Genomic DNA, 13,551 nt, shown 5'->3' on the forward strand with positions numbered 1-13,551 from the left:
TTGTGAATTAGAAACTAAAGACCCTGATTCAAGAGCACTAGAGAACTTCAAATTTGTCTACGCCGACCAAAAAAAAAAAAAAAAATGGACCTGGTGTGGGGGTGAAGACAGAAGGATAAGCAAAATTACCCCCAACGCAGCTACAGCAATAGAAGCTTCAGTGACAAGGTGTGGAGATCAGAACATCGCCTACACCAGAGCTTCTACTCTTCTCCTTAGTGGTAGGAGCTAGGTCAGAGACCAGCTGCAGGTATTTCCTTTGCCAAAATCTCTCTAAGACGTGTCCCAATTCCCGCAGGCTACGCACAGTAGATCAGCGCTGCGCAGAATCCGATCAAAAGCAGCATGAGTATTAATTTAAGACTAAAGTTTGATACTGTTGTTTTTCAGCATGCTATCTGGAAAAAAAAAAAAAAGTTGTCAGGCAGCTAGCTACATAGTTTATAAAAGCAGAAAGACACAAACAAAAGACAGCTAAAATTCAACTGAAAACTCCATTCACCCTCGTGCTACCAAGTAAACAGCTATGTGCCAGTAGCCTAAAACCCATCAACCTCTCTGCCACACTTTCTCTGTTCCAACAGAACATTTTGGGTTTCACACACTGCCCAAAGGCATCTGTGGAAAGAACTCCACCTTCCTACCAGGGAAGAGATTCAAGCTGAGGCTAATGACCCTTTGACTGTTCTTTTGACACACCTAAAACAAAATCGACCACAATTTTTGGCATTTTTATTACAAGGACATGAAGTCACTGCCATGCTGCAGCTAGTATAAAGAAGAAAGCCTCTCTTTGGAGCCAGAACTTTCAAACTAACATTTCAAAAACATCACCACATTAAAAGAATATCTTCAGGTAAATACAGGCAACGGAAAAGGTCCAAAGGCAACAAAAACCTTGTCTAGATTAAAAAAAAATTCTCAGACTTGTGTGATGACAAACAGCTCTTCACTGACTTCTAGCTGAAGAAAAGGACAAAAAGCAGCTACAACTAGCCTACTCCAGCAGCTCAAGAGTAGGAGAAAATCTATTCCGCTCAGAACAAGACACGGAAACTTCCCTCCACTTAGACCATCTATATGAGAGAGCCAAGTATGCCACCCCTGGCAGTTATTAAACTATCAAAATGAAAAGGGAGAAGAATGAATCTCCGTAGCCTGTGTCACATCTGCAAATGAGTCCTTCTCATAAATAGCCACCAAACCATTTCTTGCCTGCTGGCCATTTAACTGAAACCGTTTGTTAATCAAAGCCACAGACAACCACAGGGAAGACTAACTGGTGTAACCCCAACAGTTTAAGGATGTGATTCGCATCTGCTGGCAGATCTGATGTTACTGTCAGAAGCCAAGTGTTTAAAAGGGTGGAGCTTATGGACTGAATTTTTACAATTTCAGCTAAAGTTTTGACATGTTTCAACTCTCCCTTCCTATCTTTGATAAAGTATCATATGCTCCTTTGCAAGCAGACTGGAGATCTTTCTACCATGTTGGGCACTTACTCACATGACCCCGCAAAGTGGCTGAAGGAAACACTTCTCAGCATATGACTGAGATGTGAAGCTTGATCTGACAGGACGTGGGAAAGGCCAGAAACTGTAGAGCTGTCATGATCTCACTGGGTTTTATTGAATCTTCAAGTGAATGCTAAAAACTCATAATCATTTCTAATCTTGGACCTCCTGTTTACATGTAAGACAAGAATTCTTTAGTTACTCGACCAGTTTTCCTTTCCAAGAACATGCTGTTGGCACTTAACTGTACAATTCTCAGTTAATCAGGGTAGGATTTTTCAAGGGTATTTCCATCTGAAGGTCTTCCAAGAGGCTCTGACAAACTTTTATTTACAACATAAACAATTCACTGGGCACTTCATTTCCTACCACAGATCTGTGCACCATGAGCAGGCAGAGGCCACATCAGCTGGTCAGAGAGCCGACAGCTCACATTCAGGAAGAGTGAAGGAAAATCCCCACGTAGCAGGAAAAGGGCTCGCTCGGTACCTGTGATTTGGGGCCTGCTAGGCCAGCCTGCACGTGTCCGTCGGGTACGGCCCGGTAGTTAATAGTCAATAACCTGCAAGGGCACGGTACAGCTGAACTCACACATGGCTGCTGCTGTGCTGTACACGGCATGCTGTACTTTCTCTCAGAGACCGTTCAAATGTGATTTCAAGCTTGAGCCCTAAACATGTTAAATTAATCGCTAACATCTAAACCCTATCTGCAATCAACATTAACATTTTTCCAGTGAAAGCAAATATTGTTTATTTTTCTTGCCCTAACTCTTCCCTTTATTCATCCAGAAATTATAGACAGTTTATGATCACCATCAACTGGGGCCAGAATTATACTCGTACCCTAATTCTCTCAAATAAAGCTGAGACCTAAAGAGATGCCTGATTACCTGCTGAAGGTCATAAAAATGTCATATTACAATATCTGCCCCTTCTAAAGAGTGGCAGAGTTTTCACTGACACCACATGGATCTTTTCATGAGGCCATTCATGATACCAACCAGTTTTTTCAATCTCTATCTACAGTCAGTACATGTATAAAATACTGGTTGACACTGCATAGGTTGAAACTTCAGCATTTACATCATGTGTCATTATTTCCAAACATTCTCAATTCTACCATAAAAACTTATTCTGGATTGAAGTCCTGGCAGGCAGTCTTTAAAAAGAAAAAACAAAAATCTCATAAACCCATTGGCTGGCAAGCTTTACATACTGAAGCTACAGAATCCAGGAAACTTTTGGTGAGTAAAAGCAGGGGGAGGAAAAAAAACAAAAAAACCAACAAAAAAACCCACTATAAGCAGTGTCTTAAAGAACACCACCAGGAGAAAAAAAAAAAAAATCTGAATAGTTCTAAAGCCATCATGATAACAAATCCCCCCCCCTTTTTTTCCTCTAGATTAAGTCATTTTGTATTTTGAAGGTTTCATTTAGCATTTACAATTCATTGCATTTCCCTCCTCTCCCTTTATTCATTTGAGATTTACGGATTAAAAAGCATTGCAGTACTGTATTTTGGGAGAAACACTGGAAAGTTTGTAAGTGTTTGGGCAGTGGAAATATAAAAACAGTCAAAGAAAGATGCTTAGAAACAAGACAGAGATTCCAACAGTTCAGACAGTGATGTCAGATCCTTATTACTTTTCCAAAATAAGCTCCTTCAGATTTTCTCCTATCCCCCTTGCTGTTAACAATCAGCTCTAAAGGAGTACTCATAAACTGCTGTTTATTGTTTATTGTGTTTTCCACACCTTCTGCATTTTCACCTTGCTTTTCTAAAGCAGCAAACAAGCATTACCTACTGCTACTGTACCTGTGGGGGGGAGGGATGTGCCCTACACTGCAGGAGGACAATCCAAAAAAAAAAAAACCCTGAAAGTTAGTTTAATTTCAAAATCCTCTGACCACTGTACATATCACCTGGGAGAAAACCAGACACCTCCCACCACAGAAGAACAACCACTAAACAAAGACACAAAAATGTTAAGGAGTTGAAGGAAAAAAAGATGCATCAGATCTAGTTCCATCAGTTCATTTCTAAAACAAGTGTCCTGAGAACCTGCCATGGACACATCAAATTAGATATATCTAATTTTGAGGAATGACAAAATACAATACATTAAGAAAATCACTGGTATTGGCTCAGCAATGTCCTAAGTATAAACTCTGACTTCCTTGAATGGAAAAAAATATACAGAATAAATCCCATGTCTCTGGCTATCAGTGCTGCCTTAAGATCTCAGCTCCAAATTCTGCCAGATGGGGAAAGACCACTTTATCTTCCAAACATCTGAAGGCACCTAAACAGTTGTGGTTTTGCAATTACGTGTTACAATTCTTCTAGGTTCCTATGCGTAACCAGCAATAAAAGCTTTCAGAAGAGAAGCAGCACATTTAAGATCCAACAAAATGGAACTTTCCCTGACAAGCGAGTACTTTAAAAACTGAATGAGGCAAAAATAGCTGAGGGATGTCACCAAGGATGGAATTAGTGAAGCTACTTTGTAATGTGGGTGGAAGGAGAGGATTAAAATTGCAGGCAAGGGGAAGTGAGATACCATGAGTCAGAGATCAGCAGGGGATACAGAAAAGTTTGTCTGGAGATTTCATACAGCAGATGAAGAAAGCAATGACTGTTAAAGAATGGAAGCATGGGAACCTAGGGACAACTTTCAACACACAGTTTGTCTTGATTTTGGAGAACTTTATTAAAAAAAAGTTAAAGCCCGGATTTCTGAATTCACACAAACTTCTGAAAATCATTAGAAATTCCACCCCTGGAAACCTGTCTACTACATGGTGGTCATCAGCTAGCTAACTTCTTGTCTGTCTTAAAAGCTGAAGAGCCATGAAAACACTTATCATTGCAAATAGTTTCTATGTATCATCATTGCAAATCACAGAATCGTAGGAGTTGGAAAGGACCTCAAGAGATCATCGGGTCCAAAGCCAGAACAATTTCATAATTAATTCTGAACAGGATGCATTTTTTAATGAAAAGAACAAGAGGTTCTGCAGTAGTAGTGAAGATGTACTTTATTTTTGCTTGAAGGGGTTACATCCCAGAATGACAGGTTGTAAACATTTTTCCAAACTACCTTTCTAACAGACATTTCGGCTCTTTTATTTTTTAAATAGAAACAGAGACAAAAATACTGTTCCTCCCAAGTAAAAAATGCTTTCAACATTGTTGTCACAAGAATTTTTAAATAGATACCTCAGCAGATTACCTTCTACCTGCACTGCAACGTCCAGCTGTCTTGTCAGTCTAGTTTGGCACTAAACAAGAACTGTACTGGGTTCTAAAAAGGTCAACAGCAATGCAATGATACATAAACACTTGATAAAATACCAAACGACAAGAACCAAACTCACCACACTGTATTTTTCCCTATTGCCCTTCTAACAACCTTGTTACCTGCACATTAAAAGTGTCTGGGCAGTAATAAGGCACAACTCTTCGGGTACAAGCCCTCTGACGCTGAATGAGACGGACCAGGTATTAGCACAGGAGACTGTACAACATCCGAGCATGGCTCAAACACTCAGGAAGCTGCGTGTCACCCGAGAACAGTGAAGAACAGCACAGTGCCATGCTTAGAGAGGTCTGCAGAAAGGACATCACAAAGCCAGTAAGAACCCAGTGACCTTGTACTTGGAAGTACAGGTATTTAACTTCAGAGCAAGACACAGAGCCATCTGCAGGCAAGCACTTCACACCATGTAAAGGGTTTTGTACTGTACCTTAACCCCTAAGGAATCTGCCAAACTGCTTGTGCAGTTCGCAGTTAAAACTGAGCGGGGAGGAGACGCAGAATTACATCATCCACCAATACAAAGACCCTATTTTTAACGACTTTGTCAATAAACTGCTTGTGTTGAAGGGACAGCTGAAAGAGATACTTCAGCCTCCCCATAGCAAAATGTGTAAAAGCTGCTATACATGCACATAAAGAGCCCTGGCCTTTGGAAGAAAACTTATCAGAAAGTCTGAAATGAAAGCCAGGTAAAACATCAGAGGGAAATTAATTTTCTGAACAGAATTTCTTCATTTTAGTTTTAAAAATCCTGTTTTTTCATTTGGGTCGGTTTCTTGTCAGAAATTGAAGTGAAAAGGGACTTGATTCTAAAGACAAATACACAAGTTTATAATGCTGTTCTTTTGAGATACAGTGGGTTTTGGAATTAAAACAGCACCACTTTATAAGAGAAATGCAGGGCAAGGAACAAAAAATGTATGATCATTGGTACCTTAGAAAAATTCTAGCTCACAATACTTACCTACTTGGCATAGAGTTGGCCAATAGAGTTGGTACACTGTTCAGGGAGGAGGAGAGGTTCATTTTTATATATATGTTATTTAAATAAGAGTAACATTTTCCAAACCATAGAGGTATATTTCTAGAATAGAGATGAACAATAAAAAACAAATTTGCAGAAAGTATTTTTAAAGTACAGCTAAGGAAGTACGACTAGCAACCTATTTCTTCAATTGAAACCTTTGTTGAATTAATGCTCCCAACAACAAAACCAATGCTTTGTCACAGAAGAAAGCTCACACCTAGCCAAAAATATTCATGTGCTCTATTTTCTTTAACTGAAAATAGCAATCCTGACAATCGTAGTCTTGTAGAACAGTCAACATATACACAAACTCCCCAGGGAGACATTTCACAGACAGATTAGGGACCCATCCTTCAACCACCCATGTCTTTGATCATATACAACCACCAAAAGAGACACACAAACGTATGTGCCCCTTTTGAACTGGATAATCTCCAAGCAAATAAAAAACAAATCCAGGAACTCCTAGTTCAGTAAATATTCCTACGGTATTGCACTTCTGATGCAGGAAAAAAAAAAGTTTCTAAAAAAAACTATGAAAAAATGCATATTTCTCTACTTGTCCATCAACATGCAGATTTTAAGTCAGAATGCATCTATTTGAATCCTAGTTAGTATAAAATTTACTTTGATACAAAGAGTTACATTTTTAATTGTGAGACCTTACTTTAGGAGAGAATTTGGGTGAAACCTCAAGTTTTTAATTGCCTGTTACAGCTCAAAACAACGTTGTTTTTTTTCCCCTCTTGAGCTCCCCATTGTTGCATGCTGCACAGCTAGAGTTTCCTCTTCATTGTGCTAATGCTGGGCATGGCCACAGAACTCTACAGGAGTCTAGGAGCCAACATCTCGGCCTCCTGTCATCCTCTACTGCCTTGACGTCAACTTGTTGAGTTTTAGAGCAGCATACTTTGACAGCAAATACTCACAGTAAAGAACAGCCCTTTCTCAAACAGCAGGCAGCTGCGTGAGCTTAAGTGAGAGTAGCAGGTCAGCCCCCAGGGAAGCTGGTGAGAGCCAGGTGAAAAGGAAGGGAAGTGCAGTCAGATTTGTTTTAACTTGCAGTCATTAAAAAAAAAAAACACCCAGCATTCCTCATATTCAGTTATTTAACAGAACAACTCATCATACCAACTTGTTAATTTCTTGAAAAAATAAATATTTAGTTGAGCAGGTGCTAACATTGTTACAACTCCAATGGCAGTAGGGGTAATTTGGTATCCCTGACTCTCCAGCAGCACAAAACTACAGCAGTGGCAGCCAGAAACAGCAGCAGCCAAACTAGAGAAATTTGCACACTTAAAAACTTTCTTCCAAGCTACAGTCAAGAAAGCCAGAAGTAGTGCTGGACTTCATGAAGGAAGGCCTACAAAGATGCTAGATTACAGCAGAAACCATTGGTTTCTAAATTGAAAATATTCCTAGTGAGTTATTTTACCTATCAGATCATAGGAATCCCGTGGAGATTTGCGGTTTCCTCTGGGATCTAAGCTTCTGGCCCCTACAATGGGCTCTTTTCTTCTTTCACCCAACACAGATACTACTTCCCAACATAAATAGTGATCTTCAGGTTTACGTAAACACTGTAGTCTCTTTTAAAGTTAACAAAAACATCCAGTAACAATACAAGAAAAGAACTAAGCGTAAGATGACACTGAAACCCACCTTCCAGTCCAAAGCACTTTTTCTCACATGCTTTTTAAATCTCACTAATGACTAGCTCTCCTTTTCCTTTTCATAGGATACCATCACGCTTGGACAAAGCTTTGAAATAACTGCTCATTTCTCTACTTGTGCATTACCCTCCTACGCATTTTTTCTTTCTGGTATCCACATTCCTGAGCCCCCTAATGCTTCCTTGATCTCATTCCCACAGCAACACACTCCAACAGGGAACATTACCACTGAGTACTCAGCTATGACTTCAGACTTGACAAGGTTTGAGTAACCAAACCAGCCATTAAATGCAACAACATTTGATTCATGGCACCGCTATGTCATGCAACCATTTGAAGCTGCCTTGATTAAGGCAGATTTGTTAAAAAGAACAACACAATCACCTCAAGAAGTATTACGTATATATTCAGAATTCAGATGGTAAACTACACCCTAGAATGAAGAACATTCAAGTGGCTCCTGATGGGGATCCACCCACAAAGTGGTTAACTCCCTGTTTCAAACACCCAGCAAACTCTGTGGTCACAAGATCTCAAACTTCTTTCCATTTTGTTGTATCTCAATTAGTTGTTCTTCATTGGGGTCATGGGAGTGAGAAAAAAAAATCTTTATCTTGAACTCCTCAGTATAAAAGATAGAGCACATCTAAGATTGGACTGCCTGTTAGACCCATGCCAGCCTAAATTCTGAGTCTCGACAGCGCTACCATTTAGTAGCACAAGCACAAAGGTCTTGCATTTATCCATGAACATCTATATACAGTAAAGTACTATACAGACAATAGCAACAGCTAATTCATTGAAAACGTAGTAGTTTCAGGCTGGACTCCACCAAACTGCACGAGCTTCAGGCACTCCACCACCGCCCTCCAACCCGTTGCTGTGGCTTGGCAACAGAACACTTGAAGTTATTGCTGCACCTCCTGTCCCATTCATCCCACGCTCCACACCACAGAGGACCTTCATTTATGCTCCAGCAAACCTATGGCCATGTTGTGAACTAGCTCAGCTGACAAATAAGAAGAGATGAGGAGAGTTCAAACCAGGGTTTTAAGCTTGATCCCAGACACTTTTCAACACTGCACCACAGCTGACATCTCTAGAGATCCGTAAACCAATTGAAATTATTTGCTAAAAGTACTCAACAGTTGTACTCAAGCAAAGGCACACAACAGAGAAATTATATTTCTTTCTTTCTGAAAACATTCAGATCTCTCTCTTTGTCAAAGGCAGCCCTAACCACATAAAAAGATTTCTCTCCTGTTCTTATTGAAAACTTAAGCACCTTCACTGGCCTAAACAGCCAGGGAAAAGGAGCATGAAGACACGCCTGAGGAGTTTCTGGCAGTACCCTAAGCACAGCTCAGCTTAGGCCCGCCCCTACCCCCTGCTACAGCCATCTCTGTGTTCAGTCCCTGGAGAGCAGATGCAGTGCCTAAGCATGTTTTCTTTAAGCACTCAAAAAAGAAAGTGACAAAACAATGTGTTTTTTTGATTTTTTTAAATAAATATATAGCTCTGAATATGAATGAGATCATTTAAAGTTATCATAAATTGATTAGAACTGAATTAAAAGGCACACCTCAATGCACGTTATAATATTTCAAAGGAAATAAATCTGCAGTTTATCAAGAAACAATTTTGCTCCAATAGTTTAACAGCATATTTGCTGGCACCACTTCACAGTAAAAGTCTGTGTCAACTAGTGAAATCTACTTGTTGATGTAAAAATTGATTTACACTGGGGGTACGGCATTGCTAGCCTGCAACAGCAGGAAAAAATGGGGTCAAGATGCTGGATACCAACCAGGTGTTGTTTTTTATTTTTAATTAAAAAGAAGTATTTAAAAAATACACATCTTCCTATCATCCTGTAACACAATCAATACGTAAAGCCGATTCACCTCTGTGCTGAAACAGGCGCACATTGTGTCAGCTGGCCTGGCAGGAACACACTTCCAGGAGTGCTCCTCAGACTTGAGGCAAGATGGATGAGCTATAAAATTAAGGGTAGGTCCAGCCAAGTTTCGTCTCCTACCAGAAGAAACTATGTGGCACGTCCAGCCAGTTACTGGGCATGCCTTCTACTCACCATATTCAAAAAAAAATCCAGCTGAGGATTTAAAAAAAAACAGACCTTTATGAATTTACCTTGGTTGTACTTTGAGAATAACACAGTCATGTACCCCTGCATCTTTTTCTCCCAATTCAAGCAGAAATACTTATCCACAAACTTTTTTAAAGAACACTTTTTCAACAGGAAAGTATAATCCCGTATAGAAAAAAAAATCCTTCAGGATATAGTTATGAGATACTTTCCAAATCTTGTCCCAGTAGAACAAGATAAGAAAATTCCACAGAGAAGAGCCACGACATATCACAGAGGATTAAACTATATAGAAGTTCCAAGGCTAAATAAACACTGACACTTTGACACACAAAAAACCTTTAACACATTTACCCTTCTTAGTAGTTAGCATAATTCGAGTTTCTAAGCTGCGAAGAATTATCTGTAATTACACCATGTAACTTTAAACGGTGATTTAAGAACACACTTGCTGGTAAAGTTTTCAGCTGTGTTTCAACAACATTCCCCACCTGGCCAGGCAGGTTAGGAGGATATATAATGCAGACCAAGGAATATTGCTATTTCTGACACAATTTGCCCCATAATCTCATTCAGTGAAGAGAACCACAGCACTGATAACTATTCAAAAATGAATCTGTGGACCCTATTCAGTAAAGTGGGAGGGAGTTGCTGGGTTTGCTGGTATATCCAGTTTTTTTTTTGTTTTTTTTTTTTCCTCAAATCTAGTATGAACAAATCACCTTCAGGAAATAATTAAGACTGCCAACAAGAAACTCTTGTAATGAGAGAGGAATAGTAATCTGATTTTTCAAAGAACTAAATTATATGGGAACAGCTGATAAAAGGCCTGAAAATATATCTGCGGGGCTAATGAAAATAAGCCTTGTTGCTAGCTACATGTTTTTTCAGAAACGAGATGTGTACGCTGACAGATGCTTGAAGTCACATTAAGGGAACACACTACTCCTCCTGCCTTAAAGGAGCCAGGCTGCAGACAACATTGCGTACAACCAACAGCTTTATAGCAGGCTGCGGGCCTGGGGAAGCTGTCAGCACACCCAACCCAACGTTGTAGTTGTGCCTTTTCACTTGTTTTCACGTTCCCGCCTGCAAGTACAACTGAGAGCTTTCCAGACATACCACTGCAGCCGCTTCCTAACCTGCTATCGCGCTCCATTATCGTATGCGTGGTCCTTTCAGCTGAGCGTACATAACCCTACATTGTAGAAATGCACTAATTATCTATACTGTAATTGTACCTTCTACACTGGCTAGCAAGATAAACTTCATTTCTCTGTGGCTGTGCATAAGCGTGGAGCTGCCACAAGGCCCTAGGCGAACAAGTACCCCTTCTCTACCAGTCCTCATATTCACTTCATCCATCGCTTCAAACTGATCTGATTACTGCGGGTGCTACAGGAAGCCACCAACTCCACCTGCTTACCATGTATTCACTTGGTCAGAAATGCAATTACTCAGCTTTTGCAGATAACACGCAAGCTTCGGGAACATCCTGGTGTTAAAATACACACTCACCAATTACTTTGTCCCCACTATTTAAAAGTCAGGCCAACAACCTCGCCAGGGACCTGCGGGGTTGAGCACACTGCTGCAGCTGTGGAGGGCACCCACCACCCGCAGGCACACTGTGGGGCCTGAGGCAGCCCCCCACCTCCCTGCAGCCGGGACCCCGAGTCACGTCCTGAAAGTTACCTCTCCTGTCGGGCTACGGGCGGCTCGCCCCCCCTCGGGGAGGACTAGCGTTGAGGCGCAGACACGCCGAGCTTTACCTGCCCGCTTACCTGCGCTGGCTCCCGAGGCAGGGGCAGCTGCCAAAGCCCCGCGGGGCGCCCCCAAACCACCGCTCCCAGAGGAAAAACTCGAAGCCAGCCCGCGGGCACCGTGCGGGAGGGCAGCGCGCCGAGCCCCACCGCGAAACGCCGCCGGCCGGCACCTCACCTCACCGAGGGGCGAGCGCTGGTCCCGCCGGGAGCCCGTTTTCGGGGGCGGCGAACGGCCGGGTGCCGTCGAGGAAGGCAGGGCCGCGCTCTCCGCCCTCCCCTTCCCGCCGCGCCGGCGGCCGTTTAACGGTCGCTGGGCGGCCACGAGCACGGCGCTGCCGACGCCCCCACCCGGGGGCAGAACCCGCGACCCCCCCCCATCCCGTCCCGTCCCGTCCCGTCCCGTCCCGTCCCCTCCTCCCGCGGGGCGCCCGCAGCCGGCTCCGTCCCCCGGCCCCGGCGGGAGCGGCGCTTACCCTGAGGGCGGCGGCGGCGGGGCGGCCATGCCTGCGGCGAGGCGAGCGGCCGCCGGGCCCCGCCTCACCTGCTCGAGGAGGGCCGGGAAAGGCGGCCCCGCTCTGCCGCCCGCGGCGCCGCCTCGCCCCCGAGCCCAGGCATTCCCCGGCTGCTTCCACAGCGCGCCCGTGGGGCGGCGGCGGCCACGCACACACGGCTCCGGCTCCGCCGGGGCGGCCGCTCGCTGAACCACACCTTGGGCGGAGAACGGGGCGGGAGGGGGGTGTAATAAAACCTTTTTAAAAAAAAAACCACACACACAACTTCTCTGTGAAGAACTTGAAACGCGGAACCTTTCCCGCTCCGGCAGCCGGCGGGGAAACAGAGGCTCCCTGTTCCCGGCCCGGCTCCTCCCTCCGCCTGCCCGAACCCAGCCGGCCCCGGCGGGCTGACAGCGGCTGCTGTCCCGGGCTGGAATTTTCCTCTCCCCGGGCCCGGCCCTCGGGCTTGTCCCGGGGCTGTGCGCGGCGGTTTCCCTGCGGCTGCCCCCGCTCCCCCCGCCTGGCTCTGGCGCTGCCGGGCTGGGGCAGGAGCTCGGCGCCGCCTGCCCCTGTCACGGCCGACAGCTGGCGCTGGCAGAGCTTTCAGCAGGAGCGGCAGCTCGCTCTTCGAAAAGCCGGCTTTCCCGCGGGACAAGCTGCTCCTCTGCGACCGTGCAGTGAGCAGACGGGGCAGGACGTGCTACTCGACCGGGTCACCTCTCCGCCGTGCCGTTGTCACACCGTGTGGTCGGGGCATGCACAGCAAAACACAGCTCCGCAGTCGGGAAATATTTTGGCCAGCGCTTAGCACAAGTAGCAAAATAGCCAACAACAAAGCGATCTTTTTTTTTTTTTTTTCTTTCCTGCGAGGAAAAAAACAGAACGTTGCATCGAAGTATAATTTCCCTTTTTCTCACTAGTTCTAGGCTTAAATATCTAGGAAAAGTATTACAATTGGCCATTCTATGCTAATGCACATGAGCATTGTCTAGGATGATACAGTATATAGTATAATATATTGTACTTTCATAATGTTTTGCTTCTCGCTGTATGCCCTTCTCACTTGTACCGTGCTTCTTCAATAAAGCTTTTATTCTGCTTGTTTTCTGCTTCTTCAGGAAAGATTAAATGACCTGAAACTGCCTGTTTTGACAGATTATCGAGGTTGTCGCAGCCTGAATAACCACATGCCATTATCAGGCACGCCCCATTAATCTGGGTAAATTTCAAAACCCAAAAAAGCCCCTATGAGTCAGGTGGACTTTCCATGGCTCAATTTTCAAAGAGTTCAACAAACTGATCAGTCAGAAGAATCTCAAGAACAATCCCAGGGAAGACCTTAATGTAAGTCTGCGATCCTTATTCTCCTTTGACAGTCCACCCTTTCTCTTCTGATGTTCCTCAAATTGTTTGGATACTGTCTATGTTAGCATGAAGGCTGAGAAGTAATTCCTTTGTATGTTGACCAATCCTGCAGCAAGGGCAGGGTAACTCTCTGTATTCAGAGCATAGCCTTCCTGTAAGTATGAAAGAACTTCACGTTTCTAACCAGCTACTTTTCAGGCAAAATCATTAGGTGACTTCATCTTCTAAATGCTAACCAAGCTCCCATGTTGCAAAGGTGAGATGATTCAACGCTACAGCG

The 13,551-nt window shown here is 43.6% G+C and overlaps 1 protein-coding gene across 11 annotated transcripts in view; it reads right to left on the reverse strand.

Moving 5' to 3' along the window:
• Positions 1–13,001, reverse strand: part of COBLL1 (cordon-bleu WH2 repeat protein like 1) — an 83,207-nt gene extending 70,206 nt beyond the window's left edge. For 3 of the 11 annotated variants that reach the window (XM_083840746.1, XM_083840745.1, XM_083840739.1), the window contains exon 1: positions 12,624–13,001. In XM_083840746.1, coding sequence (XP_083696872.1) covers positions 12,624–12,868 — 245 coding nt within the window. In that variant the 5' untranslated portion in view covers positions 12,869–13,001. Of the gene's footprint in view, positions 1–4,937; positions 6,750–11,430; positions 11,564–11,587; positions 11,725–11,885; positions 12,082–12,184; positions 12,308–12,623 lie in introns of those variants that run through there. The other 8 variants (XM_083840751.1, XM_083840749.1, XM_083840744.1 and 5 more) reach the window with 7 other exon arrangements.
• Positions 13,002–13,551: the final 550 nt, after the last annotated feature.

This window comes from Anser anser (genome assembly GCF_964211835.1).
Source record: "Anser anser genome assembly, chromosome: 6".
In the NCBI taxonomy this organism is placed as follows: domain Eukaryota; kingdom Metazoa; phylum Chordata; class Aves; order Anseriformes; family Anatidae; genus Anser; species Anser anser.